The 27,468-nt window shown below is 41.1% G+C and overlaps 1 protein-coding gene across 2 annotated transcripts in view; it reads right to left on the minus strand.

Moving 5' to 3' along the window:
* The window catches only part of RGL1 (ral guanine nucleotide dissociation stimulator-like 1), a 210,674-nt gene that overhangs the window by 64,936 nt on the left and 118,270 nt on the right, over positions 1 to 27,468 (minus strand). For both annotated transcript variants that reach the window (XM_006772955.2, XM_006772956.2), the window contains one exon: positions 11,405 to 11,613. In XM_006772955.2, coding sequence (XP_006773018.1) covers positions 11,405 to 11,613 — 209 coding nt within the window. The remainder of the gene's footprint in view (positions 1 to 11,404; positions 11,614 to 27,468) is intronic.

The following is a 27,468-nucleotide window of genomic DNA, read 5'->3' on the forward strand; positions in this document are numbered from 1 at the left end:
CCATGAAATGACTTTGATGGGATTAATGAATTTCTTTTTCAGAACTGTACTCAAGATATTTGCCCCATCACAATATAAGCTGGGAGCGGTGCCCTTCTCATAACGGCATAACAGCCATCTCCATGCCCCTTGTCATGGAAGAAGGCTTTGCAGGGGGATGACAGGGGTCACAGCAGAGTCCCTTATGGATGAACTCATGGAAGTCTTGGAACCTCTAAACAGAACGCAACACTTAGTGATGAGCTTTTTTTCTATAGAGAGGGTCCATAGTTTTTAGCAAACTGGCACAGGGATTGGTGATCAACCCCTCCCACCAACTGCTAGAAAATGGTAAAAACAACAACACTATTTTGGATTATCAAAACTGAGTTTAAAAGTGGCCAGTTACCATTCAGGATATATGCACCTTGCCTCTTAGTGTGCCATCAGTTTTGGGGGGGGGGGGTTAGTTCCCAAACAGCAGCACATTTTTTAAACCTGCTGAGAAATTTGGTATTCTTTTCTAAAAAAAGGGTAACTGTATGTCCTGCCTCCCTTTGCCAAATCACACACACACACACACACACACACACACACACACAACCACTTCACAGAAACATATTTCTCTCATTTGAAGAAATGAAAGCTAGCCTGGCTCTGGTCCATGGGGAAGCCAGACACACCCAACAGTGTCTGCTTGAATAGAGCCCTCACTGCCACCTTGTCAGGCTGAGGCCCTGCAGTCACACAGGCTCCCACGGAGGACCCACCATGCTGCGGGGTGACAGCAGGGTCCACTTGGCAAAAATAAAGACAGATTTACCAAAGACAAGCAGCCCGGCAGGGAAGAGAACTTATTTCCATTCTCCTTTGTGTGCTTGTAGTTGGAGATGATTCTAAAACAACCAAATTAAGCTTTCGGGTTCCCCAAAGCAGTGGTGTAGCTACAGGGAGCAAAGAGTAACAAAGCCTTAGTCATGTTGAGGCTAAGCCCCCTCGCTCTGCTTCTGATCACGCTTCCACAAGCTGAGTGTGTGGGCCACGGCTGAACAGGGTGTGATGTCCTGAACAGAACAAAGGTGAAGGTCAACCAACAACTGACCTTCAGCTTCCTTGAGCCCATGAGCATTACTACGTCCCTGAACAAGAATTCCTGGTCTCTCTTATCCTGTTTCCATCCTCACATTTTTTTCCTCTGGCTCTCTTTACCTCCACCTTTCACATTCCAGGACCCTTGTGACAACACTGGGCCCACCCAGATAATCTAAAATAATCTGTTTATTTTAAAGGCAGCTGATTAGTAACCTTAGTTCCATCTGCAACTTCAATTCTGCTTTGCCATGGAATCCAACATATTCATAGGTTCCAGGGATTAAGACTAGATGTGTTTGGGGGCCATTATTCTGCCCACCACAGATGGTATGTAAATTACCATAAATGCTATATTTTCTATAGTTTTATTATCTAAACTGCTTTTCTCCACCTGATAAAGCATGAACCAACAAGAGCATGGGACCTCTCATGCATTGCATGCCCTATACAAGTTTTCAATGTTCTTTTTGATGTTAGAAGCATTTCAATACTCAGAGATTCTCATAGCCCTTATTATAATCCTCTTTTCTTTTCCATCAGCAAATACTTTCATCTTCCTAATAGTCACAGGAAATGTGATCTGAATCCAATTTACCTTTCAGCAATCTGCCTTTATTTTTAACCACAACATATATACCATCAGAGGGTTTCTTGACTATGGAATCATAAACACTCAAACCTAGAGAAAATCTACTTAAACTCATCTGTTATACCAAAAATCTTAAGAAATGGCCTTCGTTTTCTAAGAAATTCTCCCTCTAGTCAGGATATGCAATATGTCTGTATTTTGAGCTAGGAAAGGAAACAAGCCAATGTTAGGATTTCCTGAAAGTTTTTCCACTCTGTGAGTGGGATGAGCATCCTGGAGCCAAGCGACAAATAGACCTCAGCTTTTTCATGCACTGCGGGACAAAAGATTCTATTTCCACAGTTTGGGGGGAGAGGAAGGGGGGGGGAATAAAATAAACAAATTAAGAAAATAGTATAGCATTATTTTGAAAAACTTTCCCATATAAGTGAGAGAAATTAGACATAAGTGATTCTTAGAAGAAACAAAAGTGTAGGAAAAGTAATATTATGAGTTTAATTATAACATTTAATATACTAGTAAGTGTTACTGTTGTAAGAGACCAGCACCTGAAGGTACTGTGGTCACCAGTGTAAGTGGCTGTGAGGCCCTCGGAGCAGGTCAAATTCCAGTATCTGCTCCCTACAGTGCTCTCCGCACGGAACCCCCCTCTCTTTGGACTTGGAAGAGCAGAGGGAAGATATGAGAAGCCTTGCCTCCAGCTAGAAGAGAAGGAAGGAAGGGGATCTCATGAGCACTGCATATCAGCATGAATTGGATTATTTGGCAAGTGCCCAGTCTAATTCTAGAATTAAGTAAAAAAAACTTAATTATTTTTAAGTGAGGTTTTACAAAAAGTAATTTGGAACATATTGTACGCATCTCAAAAATGCTTACCCAACTTCTCAGGCTAAGAAAGCATTGGAGAGCTGGATGGATGTGTGTTATGAGCTACTGAAAGGAGGTTTACTATGACCACCTCATGGCTCCCAGTGGAAGAAAGGTTTTTCTTAAAAGTGCCCATTCAGTCAAGAAAATGAGAAGATCGGCTACAGCTTAAACCTCAACAACAAGAAAACAAACAACCCAATTGAAAAATGGGCAAAAGAGGACTTCCATTGTCCAGTTTAGCATGGAAGGAGCTTAGAAGTAGCCACTCTGTCCTAGTAACAAGGAAAAAGCCAAGCAAACTGAAAAATCAACAGCTCTTCTTAGGTCCCTTAGAGACGTGAGGTCAGAGGGCAAACCACTGTCCCCAAAGCTGGGGACACAGACAGAGAATCCCCACGGGAACCAGTGCCAATGTACGAAAACCTGAACTGTCATTGGTGAGTTGCTAGAGCTCAGCGTGGACACATCTGAAAGATAAAAACTATAGATGACGCCGCCAGGTTGTCTATAGAAGATTGACCAGGTTCTCACAGTGAATATCAGAGGAAAAATCTCCTCCTGCTTCCCGCAAAGGGATGGGCAAGGGAGCCATTTTGAAATACCAGAGCTCTCCGTGCTCCTTAAGTTCTTCTTCACTAGACCTGCTCTCGGGGGAAACTAGTTACCCAGAGCCTAACTGGCTGGGTTTTATCAGAGCCTCACCTCCCTAAAGGAAATGCCCATCTCCGGGTCCCCTAGCCTTCCTTTCCCTGAGGAAGCACCGGTAAAGGTCACAGTCCAGGGGCCCAGGCTTGTCCTAAGACTCACACCTGATCATAGGACTGCAGAGCAACAGCGAGTCAACTGGTCTTCCACATGATGGGCGAGGAATCTACACACAGACTTTGCACCCTTTACAAAAGTTAACCCAGAGTGGCTCACAGGCCTAATGTAAAATCTAAAACTATAAAATTCTAGAAGACAACATAGGAAAAAACCTAGGTGACCTCGGGCATGACAAGGACCTTTTAGACACAACACCGAAGGCACACATCATGGAAGAAAAAAATTGATAAGCTGGACTTTGTTAAAATTAAAAGCTACTCTGCAAAAGACCATATCAAGATAGTAAGAAGACAAGCCCATGGAGCAAATATTTGCAAAAGATACATCTGCTAAAAGACTGTTACCCAAAACATATAAAAATAAACCCTCTTAAAACAGCAAGAAAACAAACAACACGATTTAAAAATGGGCAGAAGACTTCAACAGACACTTCACAAAGAAGATACACAGCCCTGGCCGGTTTGGCTCAGTGGATAGAGCGTCGGCCTGCAGACTGAAGGGTCCCAGGTTCGATTCTGGTCAAGGGCATGTACCTGGGTTGCGGGCACATCCCCAGTAGGGGATGTGCAGGAAGCAGCTGATCGATGTTTCTCTCTCATCGATGTTTCTAACTCTCTATCCCTCCCCCTTCCTCTCTGTAAAAAATCAATAAAATATATTTTTTTTAAAAAAGAAGATACACAGATGACAAGGAAGCACATGAAGAGATGTACAATGTCATGTAGGAAACTACAAATTAAAAATACAATGAGATACCACTATACACCTATTAGAATAGCCAAAATCCAAAACAAAGACAATATCGAATACTGGCAAGGATATGGAGCAATAAATGCAAAGTAATATGGCCCTTTTGCAGTTTCCTACAAAACTAAACGTACTCGTCTCATTTAACCCAGTAATCTTGCTCATTCGTATTTACCCAACAGAGCTGAAAATTTATGTCTACACAAAACCTATACCTGATGTTTACAGCACCTTTATTCATAATTGCCAAAACCTGAAAGCAGCCAAGATATCCCCAGTAGGGACAAACTGTGCTACACTCAGACAATGGAATCTTACTCAGCAGTAACAAGAAATGAGCTATCAAGCCATGAAAAGACATGGCGAAGCTTTAATTGCATGTTACTAAGTGAAAGAAGTCAATCTTAGCCTGGCCTGTGTGGCTCAGTGGTTGAGCGTCAACCTATGAACCACGAGGTCACAGTTCAATTCCCAGCCAGGGCACATGCCTAGGTTGCGGGCTCAATCCCCAGTGTGGGGCATGCCGAAGGAAGCTGATCAGTGAGTCTCTCTCATCACTGATGTTTCTCTCTCCCTCTCCCTTCCTCTCTGGAATCAATAAAAATATATTTTTTTAAAAAGAAGCCAATCTTAAAAGACTGCATGCTGTAAGATTCCAACTATATAAGGTTCTGGAAAAGGCAAAACTATGGAGACAGTAAAAAGATCAGTGATCGCCAAGGACTGGGGTGGAGGAAGAGACAGATTACAGGGAGAGCACGAAAGATTTTTAGGGCAATGGGAACACCCTGTATGAGACCATAATAATAATAATGCACACATATTATTACATATTTGTCCAAACCCATAGCATGTACATCAAGAGTGAACCCTAGGGTAAACTATGGACTTTGGGTGATAATGATTGTAACAAATGTACTGCTCTGGTGGGCGTGCTGATAGTGGGGGGATGTGTGGGGGCAGGAGGTATACGAGAATTCTCTGTACTTTCCATTCAATTTTGCTGTGAGCCTAAAAATTCTCTAAAAAAATATAAAAAAATTAAAGTATTCATTGAGCCCTCACTGCCTTGACAATAGTGGTACAAGTCTCTAGTTTTATCAGTCTCTTACACAAAAAGTGGCCAGAGGCTGGGTCACGTTCACTGCTGTACCTTCCAATGCAAGTGCTTATACAGGCTTGAATAATAACCATTATTTATTTTTTAGACAAATCATTTGTAAGCACCTACTGCCAAATAGCATTCCTCTCTAAGGGTGCAGCAATGACCAAGACAGACATGATTCTGAGTAGGAGGCAGGTCAGGAAACAGCAGGATAAATAAGAAAGGTAATTTCAAAGAGTGGCCAGTGTTGTGAAGAAAGAAATTCTAATGGTAATCTCTTATGCACTTAGTATTTGCCAACCACTATACTGAAAACTTTATATTATCAAGCCTAAAGCTCAGAATAACTCTATAGATAAGGCTGATTTTTCATTCTCATTTTATAGATAAGGAAACGGAAGCTGGTAAAATAAAGTAGCTTGCCCAATGTTGCAGAGCGTGTGAGGGGCACAAAACTGGAGTCAAATTCATTTTCTGACTCCCAAGCCCATGTTCGTAGCCATTACACTCCTGTGTTGCCCGTAAATCTCATGACTCGAAGAAAGACAGGAAAACTGCTTTCCCCAGGAGTATCCTCAAGCTCTGAAAGGAAAAGGAAGCATGTTTGGCACGTATGACAGACTATGGGAAAAATAAAATGTTTTCCTTTTATATTTGATCAACTCTTCTCTATGCCGCGGAGGAACTGGCTTCGCCGGCAAGGGCAGCCCCCCTTCCTGCTGGCCATTGGTGCATCATCTTTCCATATGAAGGTGTTCCCTCGCCAGGTGTCATGAAGTATGGATTTAAGATTACCATCCCCTTAGGGGTGAGATATTTGTGTAAATCCTCCCAAGCTTTCTCATTTGCTATCCCTGGCCTCCAAGAAGGTTCCTCTTTTGAAAGGAGCAGATTCAGGTCAGGGGATTTAGCCTGAGCACATCACTATACCACCAACGCCTTCCTTAGCCTGAGCACATCAAATAAACAGAAACACTCCAGATACACAGACCCAGCAGTGACAAATCTCGAGAGGTGACATGCTGCACTTGAAAAGAGACTCCCCTGTCCCCGACCTCCTCTCCCCCCTCCCCCCCCACCACACACACATAGACAATAGTGTGCTGAAGGCCTGGGGTGAGGGGCGGGGCAGGCTAGAAGAGGCAATGGAGAAAGTGGGGGAGGGGGCATATGTAATACTTTCAACAATAAAGATTTAAAATAAATAAATAAAATAAAATCATAAAGAGCTTCCAGGTCAGAAAGATGGGGTTCTTAATTCCAGCTCTGCCACTTACTGATTGAATGTTTCTATGCCTCAACATTTGCATCTGTAAACATGGGAGTAATGTAATGACAGATGAATTAAATGAGATAACGTCTACGAAAACTCAGGGCAAGCAAACATGGGAAGAAGAAATGAGTTCAAAGCCCACTGAATTAGTCTCCTCTCTGTGACCTAAGTAAGCAAATTCAAGCCACACTGGCCTTAAAGCGTCATGTTAAGGGTGGCTGCAACCGTAGTCCCCTCCAGAAGTCCTCCACTGGAGAATGCACTGGAAATGACGGGCTATCTCAGGTTCCTGCTCAGTCCTTTCCAAACTGCGGCCTGAGTGCCACCAGTGACTTAGCAGAAGTTTCTGGGGACCTCGTTCACCCCTATTCTGCCTGCTCTTAGCCTCTTGCTTCCTTCTGCTATGAGAGATGCAGAAAAAGAGAATGATCAAGAAATATCCCAAAAGTAGCTAATGTGACAGCTGTCTGAAGAAAAACCCAGATGTTTGTACTAACACTTCTTGGCTCTCACTGAGGATCCCTAGCTGAGTTAGGTTTCTCCCTACACTTGACATTGGGTATTTTCAGAGGAAACTTTCTCCCCTACATTTTTTTAATGGTGTGGTGGGAAGAATATATTTTTAAGTGGAATGTATGTTTAAAGTTAGAGAAGATAAAATCTCAAAGCCCCAATACAAACAACTAAACCACAATTCAAAAACTTTCTCTCAGACTGAAAGGAAGCCAGCAAGCCCTAGAATTAACTCTGAGCCATGGTGAGAAGCACAGAAAGCAGGATTCCTTGTGAATTGCTGATCACCCCAAGTACAGGGTAACGCAACACATGGAATTAGCCATGGGGGACTTTAAACCACTGTCTACTGGTCAAACACAAAGGCTCATATTAACAGAATAAAAAAAAATTATAAAAAGGTGTTCTTTTTAAATCACAGAAAGCATAGAAGAAAAGCCATGTGATTGGAAGTCTTAAGGAAAATCAAAGCTTGACTTCAAATAAGCTTTTCTCTGGAGGTAAATAAATACTGCAGCATCTGCCTTCAATCCATTTTTGGCTGGTTAGGATTAGCACATTCTACAATAGCTTTTCAGTGTTGATTTCACAAAAGATAAGCAATATATTATTATGAAACCAACAGAAATTATTTTTAAAATTACACCAGAGACTCACAAACAAGTCTACTATAATTTCCTAACAAGAAAATAGTATATCGCCTGGCTGGAGTGGCTCAGTTGGTTGAATGTCCCATGGACTGAAAGGTCACCGGTTCCATTTCTGGTCAGGGCACATGCCCTGTAGGGGGTGAGGCAGCTGATCAATGTTTCTCTCTCTCCCCCACCTCTCCTTTCCTCTCTCTCTAAAATAAATAAAAACATTTAGAAAAGGTAAGCTCATGCAACTTAATTGCAAACCTCCCAATTATAGACATTAAAATCCCCCAAAATAAATGTAAGAACCCAGTGTTGTACAGAATCTGAATTTTGATTAAAATGAAACAAAGATTAATATCTGGTCACAAGATCTACATGTGAGTAGGAAATGGAGTAAGGAAGAAATACTCATGTTAAAGTTAGTACATATCTGGACAACTTCAAATTTCTGCAGAGGAAGCAAAATAAATGGGGTTTATTTCTCTGAACTTCTTCAGAGCATGTTAGTTTCATTTTTATACCATCTTTTTTTTTTATAAAGCTTTTTAAAAAAAATATTTTTATTGATTTCAGAGAGGAAGGAAGAGAGAAAGAGAGAGAGAGAGAGAGATAGAAACATCCATGATGAGAGAGAATCATGGATTGGCTGCCTCCTGCAAGTTTTCACTGGGGATTGAGCCCACAACCCAGGCATGTGCCCTTGACCGGAATGGAACCTGGGACCTTTCAGTTCCCAGGCTGACACTATCCACTGAGCCAAACCAGCTAGAGTGATTTTTATACCATCTTAAGTGGTTGTCTACTTGTTTCATAAATGTAAACTTTATCTTCTGCAGTAAATATTAAGTTCTCAGGGTGGATCCAGGTTTTGCAGGGTCAGCATATGTAATCTGAAGGGTCCTCTCGAAGAAAAAAAATACAAAATTATGAATATAAGTTATGTAGAGGGGGTTGCAACTGAGGGTCTTTGGAGGGTAAGTACATGCAGCTTCTCAGCAAATTCACCACCAGGGTGAGAACCAACCAAGCCTTATATATCCGTTTCACCCATGGTGTCCTGCAGCCCTGGGCATTTCACAGGCATTCAATACATGATGATTCCACTCACCTTAGACGCAAGGGAAAACATACTATGAGATTAAATTCAAGGCCAGGCCCTGGCCCATCCAAATGGTTCAAGATAAACCTTAACTCTTCATTCAGTTATACCTTAAATGACTGTTTGAATTACATGGAATTTGAATTCATATTGATTCCGTTATTTAATCATTGTCATCTAGTTAATATTTTAAAAATCCAAAAATGTCTACAATAGGAGAACAAAGAGAAGATTTTTTAAAGTCATCAAATAAAAGCTGGATGTCCACGAGTCATAGACTAAACACTCTAGTTCCTGTGTGTCTGTCCACTGTTTGTGGTGAGCAGCTGGAATTCACGCGCGCGCTCTTACTGACTGTGGTCCTCTGTAGCTTCGAATCGATGGAGATACCCCAGAAGTAGAAGAGGTCACCCCTTCCAAGAAACTCTTGCAGGAGTTCTGAGGGGTTGACCTATTTCCTCCTACTGCCTGCCAACAGTTAGCTTACTGCAGCCTTTTTTTAAAAATAGAATAGCAAAGAGAAAACTCACATAATTCTTCAGGTTCTATTTATAGGTGAGAGGTATTATACAAGCAAACAAACTATGAAAAAAATGACTCACTAATCCCACAGGTTTACACTGCAGGCTTAGTATTTGAAGTTACTGCTATGCAAAAATCTACAGGACTTTCTAAGTCCAGAGTTACCATAACCAGATCAATGCATGATAAGGAGAGAGACCTTGTGAATGCTCCTGAATACACAGAACATACGATCCTAATGATTTCACTCTGTATGCATCTATGAGGAAAATATCTTGAGAAAAGCCCACTGTTATCAATAATCTTATTTCCATTGGAATACAACTTGATTATTAAAAGGCCTTTCCTAAGACTGATAGATACAATTGCAGAAAAATATTTAAATGTCTTCATAAAAAGAATATGAATAAATAACTTTGGAACCCAAGGGACAAATTAGGAAAAATATTTCCAACATATGATAAACAAAGCACCAATTTTGTTAATATACAAATAGTTGTAATTAGCCGATCAATAATTAGATGACAAGAGTCCAAAATAAAAATAAGTAAAGAATATGCAAAGACAGCTCACAGAAAACACAAAGGCCCCATTAAGCATTTTAAAGAATGCTAAACCTCACTCATAAGTGTAAGAAACATACATTTAAAAACAGTGAGTTATTTGTCAGTGGACAGATCATGATAGAGACAGTTTCGATGGCAGAGTTGGCAAGGGTGTGGGGAAAGTGAGGGAAGGGGCACCCTCCTCTGTGGGCAGGAGTGTGGCTCGTGCAGCCGTCCGGAGGGCAATCTAGCAATACCTTTCACATTTTCAAGTGCTAAAACATCCTGACCTATCAGTCACTCTTCCATGAACTTATCCTATGGCATTCTCAAACAGATACTCAGAAGATATATATTCAAAGACACTCTTTACAGTATTGTTTAAAATTTTTTAAAAAAAAATTTAAAAACTGGAGACAGCTTAACCATCTATCCATAGAAAAGTCAATTCAATAAAAAGAATATGATAAATCTACCTACATGTGCTGATTTTGAAATAACAGTTTATTTGAGCTTTCAAAATGTCAGCCCTGTTTCAATAAGCCCTTTACATATGCTAATTCCCTTAATGAACAAAGAAATCTCCAAGATACAAGAGTGGAAAAAAATATTTCAAAGCAGACTGAGTATTGTGATTCTATTTATATCACATTTAAGTGTATAATCTATATTTAATATCACATGCATGACACATATCTATATAAAAGTACAAATCTATAAATGTACATACACGGCTCCAAAATTTGGGAAAAATACAAAAGCGATGGAAGTTATTTGGGAAAAAGTTGCCACAAGGAAATATTTGTGTTTTTTTATACCTTCCTACAGTATAAGAACGTTTAACATGAGAACATATTATTGTCAACTTTTTAAACCTAGTTAAAAATCAGTATTTAACAACTCCAACAAAAACATCCTATCTCATTTCCTTTCTGATACAGGAAACCCTAGAATATAAGGGTCTGGATGAGAACTCTCATGATTCTAAACCAATTGTCTGGCTTATTTTTTAAAAGACAAAGTTTAATTAGAAATAAAGGGGGAAATACAATCATCGGTGTGTGAGTTACAGTGTACACTGCTCTACTATATGTGACGTGTGACTTCACATCAATCAGGGATGACATTTATGTGCATGTCCATAAAGCAGCCGATGCACAGTGGTTGTTGGAAGTTATCATCATCATTTTTACAGCCACCATTCATGAGCTGCTTCCTCTAGATTTAACACTGAGCTCCATACTTCACACATATTAGCATATTTAAATCTCACAACCCAATGGAACTTCCGGTGACTTAATGGAATTATATGAAATTATAAACACATGGACCAAATTTTAGGGTGCCAAATAGTAAGTGAATTCTATAAACAATCAAGCCCAGATTCACAGCATGTACTCCTAACTCCTAGATTTTTTGAGATATCTTCATCAGAAATAGACCGTAAAGTGGCTCCTGAATAATCTCCATGCCATTTGCTCCACCCCTTCCAGGTAATCCTTTCTCATACATGTCACTCGGCACCAACTGCAGGTGATTCAGAGCCCATCCCTCGCTCTGCACAGTCCTCCATTTCGCTCCCCTCTCACCCGCCTTCCGATCCTTACCTGTCCAGCAGTAGTTCCAACACTTCTTTGGTGGAGGCAAAGCCTCTGTACGTTGACAGGAAGATGCTGATATAGGTGAAGTCATTGTCCCCGAAAGCCGTCAGCAGGTTCTCCACCAGCTTCTCCAAGGTGCCGGCTTTTATCGTTCTGATCTTACAGGTCTCATACTGGCTGACGGTATGTCCTGGAGGGACCTGGTCCCCTTCCACCTGTACAATAAATGCAGGCTGTGAGTTGGAGAAATAACACTGCAAAGGAAAACTGAAAACACTGAAATAGCTGAATCAAAGCCAGCCATGCTTTCTCTTGCTCTGATCTAATTGAGTAGGGGCTGGGGTTGGTGTTGGTGTTGGTATTGGTGTTGGTGGTGTGTGTTTCCTTCCTCTCTAGAAGTAGAGGTATTACTTCACCATGGTTACATTTGCTTCTATTTACTATCCTATCAAGAACTAGGTTACTGACATATTTTATCAAGATGTTCTCAATAACCCCAGGAGCAAGTTTAGCAAATGGTATCAATCATCTCCTTTGTATTGTTCCATGGTAAGTTTTCAAACTCATCCTTTGAAAAGAAAAATTAATATATTTCTATTGATTTCAGAGAGGAAAGGAGAGGGAGAGAGAGATAGAAACATCGATGATGAGAGAGAATCATTGCTTGGCTGCCTCCTGCATGCCCCACAATGAGAATAGAGCCAGCAACCTGGGCATGTGCCCTGACCAGGAATCAAACCATGAACTCCTAGTTCACAGGTTGATGCTCAACCACTGAGCCACGCTGGCTGGGCTATAAAATTTTTTTTTTATTGCAGTTTGCATTCAATGCTATTTTGTATTCGTTTCATGTGTACAAAGTGTTCCCTCCAACAATGCAAGTGACCACCTGGCACCATACATAGTTATTACAATACTAGAGGCCCGGTGCATGAATTCATGCACAGGTGGGGTCCCTCTGGTTGGCCTGCACGGATCAAGCCAAAACCCACAGTCCAACACCGCATGCAGCTCCCACCTACCACTCCTGCTCATCCTGGCCCCACTGTGCCTGCCGCAGGCTTGTGCCCAATCAGTTCCAATCGGGAGAGGCTCCTGCTGCCGCAGCAGCGCTCTCCAACCATGAGCCCTGCATCTGGCGCCTTCCCAAGGGGAGTGACCTGCAGGATTGGGCTGAAACCGGCTCTCCAACATCCCCCGAGGAGTCCCGGATTGCGAGAGGGCACAGGCCAGGCTGAGGGACCCCACCAGTGCATGATTGGGCCAGGGAGGGACCGTGGGAGGGCTCCAGGGCATGTCCAGCCCATCTCCTCAGTCCGGACCAGCCGGACCCCAGCAGCAAGCTAACCTACTGGTCAGAGCATCTGCCCCCTGGTGGTCAGTGCACGTCATAGCGAGCGGTTGAGCAGCCTTAGCATATCATTAACATATTACACTTTGGTTGTTCTGCCATTTGATCTATTTGCATATTACCCTTTTATTATATAGGATTATTAACTATATTCCCTGTGCTTTACCTTAAGTCCCCATTCTATTTTGTAACTACCAATCAATACTTCTTAATCCTATTATCTTATTTCACCCACCTCCAAATCCCTTCCCTTTGGCCTCCTCAGTCAGTTTGTTCTCTGTCTCTATAAGGCTGTTCAATCTCCTTCTTAAAGACAGCACCCACAGTGGTGAGCTGGAGCCAACTCATACTGGCTTTGGACAGCTGACTGCTAAATTGTAAGCCAGTTGACATCATACTGATTACTTGAGAAATCAGCCATGGTAGGTATACATTCTCCATGGAAACCTATGGAGGTGTGACCATGATCTGATGTTCTTCAGTCCATGGAAGGCAATATACTTTCTGACTTAATATCATCAGCAATCAACATAGTTGACTAAGAAGTGGCCAGACCAAGCAGCCCTAGGCTGATCTCTGGGGAGTAATGAAAAGGGTGGGGAGCATGACCCCTTCCTTCTGGAGACTTGCATTGCACAAGAGAATAAATCTGTTCATGAGAAGTAACTGTCACATGAAAATGAAACTGTGAATAGTGTTGGTAGGTATAACTGCACCTTGGAGACATAAACCATAATACTTAGAAGTGATTAGTGATAAAATCTGTACAGCTTAAAACCTGAGTATGAAGGAAGAGAATTAGGTTAAAGAACAATACAGATATGCCTTACATTCTGCAGTAAATCTGTGCTTATCAAAGTTTACAGAGATGCAGTATTCAAAGCTGAACTTGTCCTTCACAGGTGCTGGGGAAGATGACCTAAGAATCTGTTTCTAAAGCAGGTAATCACTCCACGTGATGCAAAGCCTCACGAGCCAATTTCTCTGAATTGTAAGTGTGAATGGTTTTATATCAAATTCTTCTCAATGGAAATAATCAGACATGTGAAAATTAAAGACGGAAAACTGAATCTCTAAATAGTGACATGTGCTTACTATGCAGCATGCTTGCTTTTTCTTCATCTGGCCTGTCAGAAGCTAAAGCAGTGGAAGGAAGCCAGCAGGCGACAACGTTGCTTTCTGTAAAACCAAAGTGGCGGCCATCTCCGCCCGAGGCGTTAGAACAGCTAAGTGTCACCACGTCTAACTGCCAACAGGGATTAACAGGAGCACTCCAGCTTATGGACTGGTGACTATTTCTGTATTTAATTTTGGAAGATACTAAAAAGGGGGGTCTGATTCAAGCAAAATACCAACTGCTTCCTTAGGCCTGTAACTCAGATCATGGCCTAGTAACTGTTGTTGATCACTCTGTGTATACTTTCAGAACAGGCCTAATATTTCCTGTCTGTCTCCCAGGAGCATCGATTAACTTTATCCAGAAGCAATGAATGAAAAAGATATAGGTTTCAAAGCCTAATTACATTTTTAACTACTTGGTACAGTGGTGCCCTATGTGTATACTATAAAATACTCATTCCAAGTCAAATGGGGCTAAGGTCAAGTCTGGGAGCTGTAGAGTTAAAGTCAAGTACATGGCTTTATTTTAGAATCTCTTAATGTCTTTCATATGCTAATATGTTATAAAACTCCAAGAGAAGGATAAGGTATATTACACACATTTACAAGTGAACTTCCCGTTATTCTCACAGCATCTTGTAGAATGTTAGAATGAACAAAGTTAGGGAAAATGTTAGCTTAGTAAGTCACTGGGATGCATTTAAAACTTAATTCACATTTGTCACTTCTCATTTAAAAATGAGAAAAATGAAGACTAAATATAACGTTAATTTTTATCTTCTATAAAAACATCTCTAGTTCTTTGACCTCTCTTAATACCAAAATTTAGGGATATTTTGCGTGTTTTACTTAGTCATTTTAAAAGACCTGGTAAAAATAATTACCAGCCTGATAATACTAAAAAGTGACAGTCAAAGAATACGCTTCAGTGTCAGATGTTAACAACAAGAAAAGGGAGAGCTTCTCAGTCTGCGGGAATATTCACGCTTTAATTCTACATCACGCTTCCTTACCTTGTGACAATGTCAGGCTTCCCTTACCAAACAGCTCTGTAATTTGATGATTCTTATTTTACTCACAACGCAAATTCCAATTTAAAACTAAATCCTTCCTTATTGAAAGTAATAACTATTTAACAGAACAAATTTTTCACTGAGCATTGATGTGGCCAAAAACTCAAACACAGAGAAAAACGCTTGTCAGAGGACCTGATGAAGTGGGTCCCTTTTCCTGCCAGAAAGCGGACTTGGCAGGAAGCCACGTTCTCCCTTGGGAATGAAATCATGGCGCTCATTAACCCAGTCGCTTCCTTTCAGTCCGCCTTTTCCTCTGAAAAAAATATGTCAATGTGCATGCTGGATCCCCATAAGTCCCTTTCAAGGTTTTTGCTCCTCAGTGTTTGCATCTGTAAATTAGGAAGAACGCTGTTTGGGCTAACAGGATAGCTAATCAAATACTTCGAAAATTTTGATTTTAAAAATCCTTCTCTAGCCCGGCCGGTGTGCTCAGTGGTTGAGTGTCAACCTATGAATCAGATCCCTGCTCAGGGCACATGCCCAGGTTACAGACTCCATCCCCTGGAGGGAGCGTCAGGAGGCAGCCAATCAATGATTCTCTCTCATCATTGATGTTTCTCTCTCTCCCTTCCTCTCTGAAATCAATAAAAAGATATATATTTCTTAAATCCTTCTCTAAGGGCGATGAGTGAGCATCAATGACAATGTATGAAGCGAAGTGAAGTACAGGAATTGCTCTAGTGCCTAAACTTACTCTCCCCCAAATTAACAATGCATGTTAGGGCATCAGGGCACTTGCCCAATGTCACCTTTTGCACATCTGCTCAGCACCCTAATATTTACTTGCTATAGCCAGGGGAAGATGAGGTGTTTGAAGATGGGTCCTAATTTACCAACGTTCAAATAAAGTACATTTTCATAATGGAGGACAAAAACTTAAAAATGATCTATCCACTCATTACTGAAATTATTTTAAAATAAAATCATACAAAAGTGAAACACAAAAGAAAATATAGGCTCTGCCTTATGGTCAGACTGGAGAAACTAAAATTTTGGTTTCATTTTTGCAGCAAAATATTCATAACCTTTTAAGAGACTTTAGAGCTACATAACCCTTTTAAGAGACTTTGGGATCTTTTTGTTTGTAATATCTCAATACCTTTGAATTCTAGTTTAAAAGAGAAGTGAGGGGGGGGGAGGGGCTTGGCAGACAAGTGTTTAATAACCCAGACTTCGAGGCAAGATGTGGAGGGCTGAGCCTGCCCTCTGGGTTAGCACGCTAACAGGAAACAGCTCAATCTGGATTTAATCAGAGACCATCGCTTTACTGACAAGATCATGATACTGAGGCCACAAAAATGTTTCATGACTGTATTTTTGGCCAGTCTTTCCGCCATTAGAATTCAGCTCTCCCTAAGAGAATATGTCTGACTCCTAAGGGATAAATATCTAAAACTCTGCCACGGAATTTTCATAATTATCAATTTTGGCATGAGGGAGACAGGAGAAAGAGGATGTGGGAGATGAAATGTGCCATATTTCAACTGTTTCCAGTCATGGAGAAACATACCCTTTCATTGTCTAAAACATAAACTGTTAACAAGTTGGGTGTTTCCAATTTGAAAAAAAAACAAGTGTCCTTCAATCAAAATAATACATCAGTTATCTGATCCTCTATCAGCAGCTGCTAAACAAACAGCCCGTTAGCCTGGAGGCAGTGTGAAGTCCCTCTCCAGGTCATGCTCAGTCTGCAACACATCAGCTCCCAGGCATCCTGCCTGAGCAGAGGCGTGAGTACTGTTCCAGTCACGATCGACTCCCTAAGAAAATCCAGCACCCACCCCCAAGGTGTTCTAGACACTAGGAAGGTACGTGCTGAATCTCTCCATTCACCTCAGAGCAACACAGGTACATTTATACTCCCTTTTCGGATATCTGCAACCACCACTAAGAACACCAAGGAACCACAGATAGTACAGGTAATGCCATGAGGTGACTCTAAAACTCTGGCCATCTATCCATAGCACCAAATATGTACAGAATAAATGATCTTGCCAGGCAAAGCAACAATACATGTACATAATGGTACACAGCATGTCATGGCTAAGCCAGTGCATCTGAATACAGTGAGATGTTTACACATGGACCATTCAGAGATGTCAGACACTGGGCCCCCAGTTAAATTTTAGTTTCAGGTAAATAACAAACGATTAAATAATTTGGGGGTATAAGTATGTCCCAAGCAGTATTTAGGACCTACTCACACAACAATTTTTTGTTGTTTATCTGAATTTCATATTTCGTTTAGCTTGGCATTCTGTATTTTTATTTGGTCTGGCAACGCTATGCTAAGTGCATAAAAAAGGTTCACAATGGATCTCTCATTCATGTATTCATCTACTTATTCAACCACACATTAGATTGACAGGCTATGCGCCAGGCACTGTGCAAGGCAGTACAGATATAAAGGAAACAACAGAATGTAGTTCTGAAACTCTAGTTGTTCCGTATGATGGAAGAAAAGGACACAAAGATACCATTAAAATGCAATGTGAGTACAGGATAGAGGCTGCATCAGAAAAGGCTTCCTGAGTAGGTGGTGATTGCATCGGATTTTAAGTCAGAGTGGGAGTTAACATGTTGGGAGGGCACAACAGGCAGAGAGACCAGCACAAAGGCATTAAGAGGAAAAGAGGTGTGAAGTGGGGAGTCCTGATGGCAGGAGCAATGTGACAGAGGGAATGTCAGCTTGGTTACAGTGTCAGCAAGGTACCACCTGATGAAGGCATCAGAGCAAATCCCAGGGAACTAGACTCCATTTTCTGTAGGTGTAAACATGGTCAGAGAAACCACCATGTGGACAGACTGGACAGGAGGCTTTAAAATTGAGAGTCAGCAAGAAAATTGTTGATATTCCAGATGAGCAACTCCAAATAGGTCTTAACTTGTGCAATGGGATAGAGCAAGGGGCGGGGGGCATATTTAGGGAATATTCAGGAATTGGCAAGACTTAGTGATTAAGAGGGTGAAGATGAAGGAAAATAAAAAATTCAAAATCTTGACCTAATTTCAAGTTGTGGATGATTGGAGAGATAATGGTATCACCTAGAAGGGGGGGCAGATTTTTGTGGGCAGAGGTACTAAATTCCACTCTAGAAGTGTTGGAGCACCTTTGGGATTTTCCATGCGACAGTCCAATAGGCAGTTATAATCTAAAAGGTGGGGAGAGAGGTCTAAGATGGAAATAGGCAGAAGTTACATCAATGAAAATGGCTTTGCTCTCCCAGGCAGCATGTGTAGAACAGGGTGGCACCTAGAAGACCAAAATCAAGGGGGTTCCAAGAGTAAAGTTGTCAAGCACCAGAGGAAGCACCTGTGCATGTGGCAAATTCACACATCACCTGATCTGTGGCGGCATCTCTGGGCAGAGAACCCAGAAGAAATCTTCACACCAGATTCATATATATGCCAACATATGGACCTTCCAACTCATTGTGCAAACATATCAAGGTCTCGCCAGCGGTGTGCTGGAGCCAGCTGGTACTGCTTGCAAGACCCAGCTACACACACTCTGTCTCGCTTCCATGTTCAGTGACATCATGTTGGTATCTTGAATTCGGCCATGGTAAGAATTACACCACGGAAATCGGCAAATTGGCTATAAATCAGGACTTCTGCTCTGGAGAGCTGATTTCTCAGCACACACTGCCCAGGGGACCCTCTCAGATTATGTCAATGGTAAATGCAGGAAAGAACTTCATTCTGGTTGAACACTTTTCTCATTCTGTGTATACTGCAATGAAGGGATTTGCATTGTCACTATGGTACTGATCTTATAGGAGACAGAAAAGTATGTCTCTGAGCAAAGAGAACAGTAGATATGTGATGGAGGGAGAGATACAGGAGCATATGCATACAAATGAATGTGCTCTAAAAACATTACAAGAGTTTGGGGGTTAATGGGGGGATGAGGACACATTTTTAATACCTTAACCAACAAAGAAATTTAAAAAAAAAAAAAACATTACAAGAGCCCCAAGAGTTGACTTTGCTTGAAGCCACATGTTAGAATGTGGTCAGGTTTCTATGAAGAATACCCTTCTTCATCCTCAGGAAAACGCTGAAGGGGCTGTAATAACAGATCACAGCCAGTGTTTTATCACACAGCAATCCCAGCCCCCACCATCCTGTCCCAGCAGGGTTTCCCAGATCACCCCACAGAATCCAGACACTCTCCCGGGGGAAACAGGAAGTTGTGTTTTCCACCTCCTAGAAAATAGTAGTCCTCCTGGCTGTGAATCTGCTCAGCCCACTGTAATCCATAACAGACTCAACCTTCTCGGACACAAATCCTTATTTCTGACATTCTGGTCCTCCTTTAAGGATTCCAAAGTCTTTAAGGAAGCAGATTCCAAAATTAAGTGGATTTCAGGGAGTTTACTGACTACACTTTTCAAATAAAACAATTCCACTTTTATATGCTACTTTTCTGCTTGAAACTCAGAATGTTAATGATTAAGATGTTATGAATTAACCTGGGTCCCACTTCCACTTCTGAGACTGACTGACTATGGGACCTAGGGCATTAACTTAAAGTTTCAATGTCTTGGACATTGACTTTATAAAATGAAGAAATCACGTGGTATTCTGAAAAGTTCAAGGATTCAGAGTTACATGAGGGGAAAGGTTTGAACTAAAATAGTCACTGTTGCATTTGGCAAATAACATCACAAATCCTTGCACGCAGTTTGGTATCCAGAGTGACCTCGTAAATTTCCCAATCTCTCTCTCTCTCTCTCTCTCTCTCTCTCTCTCTCTCTCTCTCTCTCTCTGCCTGAAATGCCCAAGATCTTCATATCCTGAGGGCCCAGCCTAGCAGGTGCCCTGGCTTTCTGGAATTTGTTCTGTTTTGGTGCAGCCCAGCCAACCTCTGTCTGAAAAGGTCAGCAGGGGGGACTGCGCTTCTGTGTGACCTCATATTCCTGGTGAATGAAGCCTGCTATGAATGGAAGGCTCCCCCCGGCCCAGGAGCTTTCCCAGCCGGCCATAAATCCCACAGACAGTTCGTGGGCCTTTATCTCCCGCTGAGATTTCCAGCGTTCCTTCGCCAGTCCTTGGGGAGTCAAGGGGAGGCGCAGAGAGGGAAGGCAGGGGGTGGCGACTGCCGCATGTTTCCAGACTTAATCTTCAGTTTGATTATTACTCCGCATACCACATTACGGGATCTCTTCTCCTCCCATTTTCCTCTGGGATTGGCTTGGTTATAAACAAAGTAAACATTTACTTCCCCCTATTATCACCACCTATTATTATAATGATTAAGCATAAAAATCAAAGCTCCATTACCAAAATGCCAGTAAAATCATTACTTCCCAGGATTTCAGAATTCCAGTAATGACTGTCAGATTGTGTCTTTTCCCTCCCAAACTAAATCTTTCCAGTCAATGTGGACTTGTACATTCAAATGTAAAATTTAACTTGGTATTTCCCACCGAGTCCGGGACAAGGGGCCTCTGACGAGTACTCTATCCCTCAGGGAGACATCCGGCACAGGTACTATTCCTAGATCGTGGGCTTCTAGAACTGACTTACCTACAGAGCAAGCAAGTAGCTTTCAAACATATTATCAGGTAATCAAATCTAGGACAGAGTAGGAAGAACAACTTAGTTTGAGTACACCTTGACGGGAAAAAGAAAAATCTGAGATGTTCTAAAAAATGGCTGGAGGAGAGAGGGAGCAGTTGTTAGGCCAATAGCTGGGGGGTCAGCCAGCAAGCCTGCCCGCATTCCTGAGTGTAGGCTGGAACTCTGAATTAACTTCCATGTGGCTATTTCTGCAATTATCTAAAAGAGAGGAGAGCCAAGGCCGCTGAACCCCAGGAGCCACAGCTTGTGTACACGTGAACTTTCTGGACCGTGGCCCACCCCTAATCTGGAGCAGCAAATACTTCCGTAGGAGCTCCCTGCCTAGCAGCCACACTTCACCTCCCTCCACCCTTTGTCTACAGCCAATGGAAATTCTTCCAGAACAACTTCCATCCTTCCCCTGGTTCCTTGATGTAGAAAAACACTTCACCAATCCAGGGGCAAGGCTGCTATGGCTGCCTTCATGCCCCAGGCCCTTTTCCTTGCCTCCAATGGCTCAATAAACCCTTTCTTTTAAATAGACTTTCAGCTGTGGTGGTTAAAATTTTTGTTCCACAGTCTCTGTGAGTGATACAATGACTTAAACTGACTTTTTCTCTTCATGGGTTTTCCTCTTCAATAAGCTGTGAATTACTTCTAAGAAAACCCCCTATGCCCTAAAGAAAAAGGAAGAGAGGGTTAACATATTTATTGAGCACTTTAGGGTCAGAACCTTGACTTACACAACAATCCTCTGGTATAGGAATTATTTTCACGTTCCTTGAGGAAACTGAGTTTCGGAGAAGTGAGGGATCTGACCCAAAGTCATCCAGCCAATCAGCACAACTGACCAGGTCAGGATATAGAACCAGCCCTGCCTCCTATTACAGTGTGTGTGTTAAAGCACCAAGTGACTGTGTTGGGTATTCAATCTCCATGTCTGTACACCCAATATTCTCATTACTTCACAGAACTCAAGAGCCCAGAATCTTCATACTTCACAGGATTGTCGTAAGAAAGAGATAAAATTAGATAATAGATCTGAAGGCATGTTAAACGGTGACAAGAACTATTCGGGATTCTACAGATAAAAGCAAATATTGTAGGTAAGACTAAAATCCTTCTCTTTTCACTTTCTCCCCCTTACCCCGATTACTTTCACTCAAAGTTCTTACAGCAAATGCTCTCGGTACTATCCTTCCCACCTCCTGACACTGACTGAAATCTTAATACCTACAGGTGACAAATGTTGTTTTAGTGCTAAACACCCTCTTTGGAAGAAAACAAAACAAAAAAAATCCCCTCATTATTAGTTTCTAAAATGAGTAAGTTGAGTAAAAAAAAAGAAAAAATGAATGACTTAACCCAAGGGTGCACGGTAAGCCAGGAAAACTATGTCGGGAGCCATAGGAGAAGCTACTGGATAATTGCGTGTAGGGCCCATGTGGAGCACGCATGTTCTGCTCTGGTTTCCTAATTATTATTTAATTTTCCTACCCGCTAAATTTAGAAATCTCTCTAGTCAAGAGATAATTGCCTTCTATGTTTAGAAAGAAATGGAAATGAAAGCAAAACAGCCATAATTGATTATGGAATTGCCAAAGTGGCAGGTTTGTAAATGCTGGCATGTAACAAAAATAAAGGAGAAGATAGACTATAGAAAGGACTGATAGCTGGCAATTTTTTAAAAAAAGATCCAATTTCTCCAAATGCACATAAACGCAAAAAAAAAAAAAACCCACCACATTTTGTTCACTAGATTTTAATGTGTCAAAAAATATGTGTAAAAACATAGGCATGTCGGTTTCAAAGAAAATATTTATCCTTCTAATAATATGTTCATCATTCCCACGGCTCATGACCTACTCTTGATGTCAGTCAGTAAAGCACAACATTAAAAGAGCTTCCATTGTGCCAAGACCCCAAATGAGCTGCTAAGGGAATCTATAAAGGAAATGAAGGATTTATACTCTTTAAAAACCTAATAGTAGAGATTATAATGTGAAGGTGCATTTTTTCCATTTACTGGCATGGGAGAAAGAGGTGGATAGAGTTTAATACAAGTGCATATTCAATAACTAAACGCAGGGGCCTCACAGAGAGAACGCAGAACCAAGGGGGAATAAAGACCTTTTGCAACACTGAGATTCAGTGATAAGGAAGGCAGGCAGGGGAAAAAAGGGTAGTTCAATTAGTCATTGTGTACCTGTGAGTGCCTGCTGTGTATCTCAGCAGTGGGCCAGAATCACTCTTTTTAATTGGTTGTTCTCATTCATTGCTAAATACATTTGAGTGGATTTATTCATTCAACAATACAGGATAGGGCAAAAGTGGGTTTACAATTGTTTGCATGGAAAATAATAAAATGATTAATAAATAATAATATAAGAATAAACTCTGTGTACTCACAACCGTAAACCTACTTTTGTCCCACCCTGTATACAGTTGTCATGGATACACCAAAGCTGCTTAGAATTGTTTAATTCTTGAAAAGATGATGTTCATAGCAAAAGGGGCAGAGAGTTGCAGGGATACCACAGAAGGCAAGTGTTGACGCATTTCTGTAAGATTGGCAATCCGGGGGAAGGGTGATGAGGGCTGAAGTACACTCTACACACTGGTCATAACAGCTTCCCTTCTTGCAGGAAAGCCCATTGAATTTCATAGGTTACACACAGGAAAGGTAATATGGTTTGCTTGAAAGCATCACAGGTCACTGGAACGAATGCTAATAATACCTTAGTTTATTATAAAGTCCTTTTATCTCAAGCAGTTCAAAGCACATTTTTTAAAATCATCCTCACAACATCAAGGTGAGTTAAGGAAGGTAAAGGTAATACTATTCCCAGTTTACAGATGAGGAAACAAAGACTACTGGAGGCCACATAGCTTTTCTAAGCTTATAGTATTACTTAATCATCTTCTCTTTTATCCCTTTAATAAACCTTATACGTCTTTGTTTGTAGATGGTCAAGTACAGTATTTCTCAAAGGGAAATCAGTGGAACTTCTGAATTTAGAATCACCTGGAATGCTGGTTAAAATACAGATCCCTGCCCTGGCCAGTATTCTCAGTGGTTGGAGAGTTGGCATGAGTGCTGAAGGGTTTTGAGTTCCATTCCTGGTCAGGGGCACATACCTGGGTTGTAGATTTGATCCCTGGCCCCCAGATCTCTATCTATCTCTCTATCTATACCTCTCTCCTTCCCTCCCTCCGAAGAGCAATGGAAAAAATATCCTCAGGTTGAAAAATATATATATATATCCTCAGGTGAGGATTAACAACAACAACAAAATGTAGATCCCTGGCTTTACTCTAGGTCTACTGATCAGAATCTCTGGAACATGGGCTTAGGAATCAGTGGTTTTACCCCAGCACCCCAGACAATTCTATTGAAAACTGCTTAGTGTATTCAAGGACACGAGTAAATCCCAAAATGTACATTGTTTTTAGTGACAGTTTTCACAAAAACAATCTTAAAATATTTTATGTTCAAAAACTCAAACCACTATAACTAAAACTTTAGGAACTTTTCTGAACATAGTATTATCCCTACCCAACACAAATATTATATTAACTGCCAAATCTTTGTCTCCAGTTCTTAACTTATCTTCTAAATTCTAGACCTGAATTCCCTGTTACCACACATCCACCTGGATAATCCATATGGAACTCTAATCCAACATGTATAAAAAGAAACTCATTTTATTCCTCTAAAATCTCACCCCTTCTCTAACCTCTGATTTGGTTAATGGTCTAAGTCACAAATTTGCAAGTCATCCTTATCCCCATGTTATCTCCCCCTCACCTCCAAAATCTAACCTGAGTGATTCCCCAAATAATCGCTCCATTCTGTTCTTCTTCCCCAACCCCTCTATCTTGCCTTAATTTAGATCTCATTTTTTAATGGGCATGTATAGTAAGCACTTAATCTCGCCAAAATGATCTTTCTAAAGCAGAAATCCTACTTTCAGAACAAAATCCAAGTATCTACAAAAAATAAACATGCCTATCCTATGACTCAGCAATTCCATTCCTAAAAGTTATGCATGTGTAGGTCCGCCAAAAGACACAGACAGAAACATTTACTGCAGTTTTACTCAGAATAGCCACACACTCTCCGTAGTATGTTATAAACATCTGTTTACTTACAGGCATCCTCCACCAGCCTGTGAAATCTGTCAAGGCAAAGACTATTCGTATTTATGCTCACAACTCCAGAAAATTAGCCTAAACCCACCTTAACAAGCACTTCATGACTATTGGTTAAATGTATGTTTTTAAGATAAAAATTGGTTTTTTATCTAACAAATCTACCTAATGGCATTATGTTCCCTATAAAACCTTTACTTGCTTCTTCCAAATTCAGTCAAATTAAAAAATCTGAACATGTAAATAAGAAAACTGTGTACACATACAATAAAAGCATGCAATGCTTAATCACCACTCTTAGCTGGATTGCTAAAGTAAGTACCTTTTAAACTGTGCTTATGGCATCCACAGTGATCTTTTAAAAACACAAATCAGTGTTACTCCTCTTCTTAGAAACTCCCACCGGCTTCCCATAACTCTTGGAATAATGTGCAAACTTCTACGAGGGCCTGCAAGGTCCTTCCTGCTTACCTCCTTGACCTCGCCACCAAAAAACATCTCCATCCGTAAGCCCCAGCCACAAGAGTGGTCAGTTCTTATTTTATTTATTTATTTTTAAAATATATTTTTATTGACTTCAGAGAGGAAAGAAGAGAGGAAGAGCGATAAAACATCAATGATGAGAGACAACTATTGATCGCTGCCTCCTACATGCCCAAATGGGGATCGAGTCCACAACCAGGGCTTGTGCCTTGACTGGGAATCGAACCGTGACCTCCTGGTTCACAGGTTGATGCTCAACCATTGAGCCACACCAGCTGGGCAAGGGTGGTCAGTTCTTAAAACATGCCAAGCTCATTCACACTACATGGCCTTTGCATCTGTTCCTTCTGCCTAAAAGGCTGCTCAGCCTGATCTGCTCAGGGTAGATCCTTCCTCCCATTCACTTCTTTTGATCAGGTGGTATCTCCTCTGATAACCCCCCTCCCTTGGCCATCCCTCTGGTGTCACACTACTCACCCCCACCTCCAGGCCAGATCACCTTATCTAGGTTAACTTCTTTAGAGAACTGACTTGTTTGTTTGTTGTTTGTAAACTATACCACAACAGAGCCCTATCCGGGCTGCTCACTACTATATCTCTGAGGTTTAGAATAATGTCGCAGACACAAGGAGTCTCAATAAATGTTTTTGTAATGAGTGAAAAACAAGTAAATGTTGTAATTAAGTTATACATTATTTAAAAGTCTGAACTGATCGACTGAAAATACAAAACTGTGTCCTCTGAGCTAAAAATCTTAGGTAAACAAAGTTAACTTCACAGCGGTTGAGAACTGAAGTGAATTTATTGAAATGACTGTTCTGAGCTGCTTTTGCATCTCAATTCCATACTTGGGTATCATGATTTTAAAAATCACGGGTTTTTTCCTCCAGAATTCCTTTCCCATCAAGATTGAGATGCTGAATCAAACTACACATAACAAGGGCCTCTCATTCTCTGGAGCTGGCATTGCCCTCATTGTTCCATCAGATGCAAATGCCATTGAGCCAGTGGCTTGCTTTGCAAACAGAAAGTGGGAATATGCACTTGTTTCGACTTCTTACAACTCCAAGTGGGAGTATCAGAGGACATGATTCACAACTAATCAGACAGATACATGATATAAGTGTAAATACATTGCAAGAAGTTTTCTTGTGGGGTGTTGGACTACCAGGAAGCTTCCAGAACTTCCTGCATGAAAATCACCATATAGAGTAAGGATTTCATTTGAAGCTTTTTAACTTCTCCTTTCTGCCATGCCTTGAACATGAGGAACATTGTCTGAGGTCTCTGAATTTATAATAAGTTTTTATTATGGAAATAAATAAGTGCTCTAATGCCTTATTCTAGAATTCTAAGGGTGATTTCCACGTTATGATAAGGCCAACTTGCTACCTCAGCCACTAAACCTTTCAAGTGGGGGGTCTAGAACAGTGTTTCTTTACCACAAATCCCACTTTCATTCATTTATTTATTCAGAAATATTTACTGAGCTTTGACTATGTTCAAGGTGCTACTTGAAGGCACTGCGGGTACAGAAGTGAACATAGACAGGTCCCTGGCCTCATGAAGCCAACATGCAAGCAGAGAAGACAAATATTAAACAGATAATTTAACAATTAATCACCTAAGGACACTAGACATCATTGCTCTTCATTAAAATAATGCTAAAAAAGAAGATAAAGGCATTAGATTTTGTCTTGGTGATTAGGGAAGGTTTCAGTAAGGAAAAACAGAGACATAATAATTTATTCATCAGAATCACTTGGGGTGTTGTTGTGTAGTTTACAAAAACATTTATTGAGACTCCTTGTGTGTTAGACATTATTCTAAACCTCAGAGATATAGTAGTGAGCAACCCAGATAGGGCTCTGTTGTTGTGTAGTTTACAAACAACAAACAAACAAGGTAAAGGGAGAGAGAAGGTATAATTTATTCATCGGAATCACTTGGGGTGTTGTTGTGTAGTTTACAAAAACATTTATTGAGACTCCTTGTGTGTTAGACATTATTCTAAACCTCAGAGATATAGTAGTGAGCAACCCAGATAGGGCTCTGTTGTTGTGTAGTTTACAAACAACAAACAAGGTAAAGGGAGAGAGAACTTATCAGGTGAGGGAACTTCATCTGCAAATGCCCCGAAGTAGGAAGCATAGAGAGATCAGAGAGAAGGTGACGTGGCCACAGGGAGTGAGGCAGAGGAGAGCGGCCAGTGATGAGCTTAGCCAGGGGAAGAATTTTGATCTTTAATATCAATGGGAAGCCATTAAAAGATCGTAAACAGGATCAAAGATAACATGGGTCTACATGAAGAATGAACTGTAGGG

The sequence above is a fragment of the Myotis davidii genome, unplaced genomic scaffold (genome assembly GCF_000327345.1).
Source record: "Myotis davidii unplaced genomic scaffold, ASM32734v1 scaffold362, whole genome shotgun sequence".
In the NCBI taxonomy this organism is placed as follows: Eukaryota; Metazoa; Chordata; class Mammalia; order Chiroptera; family Vespertilionidae; genus Myotis; species Myotis davidii.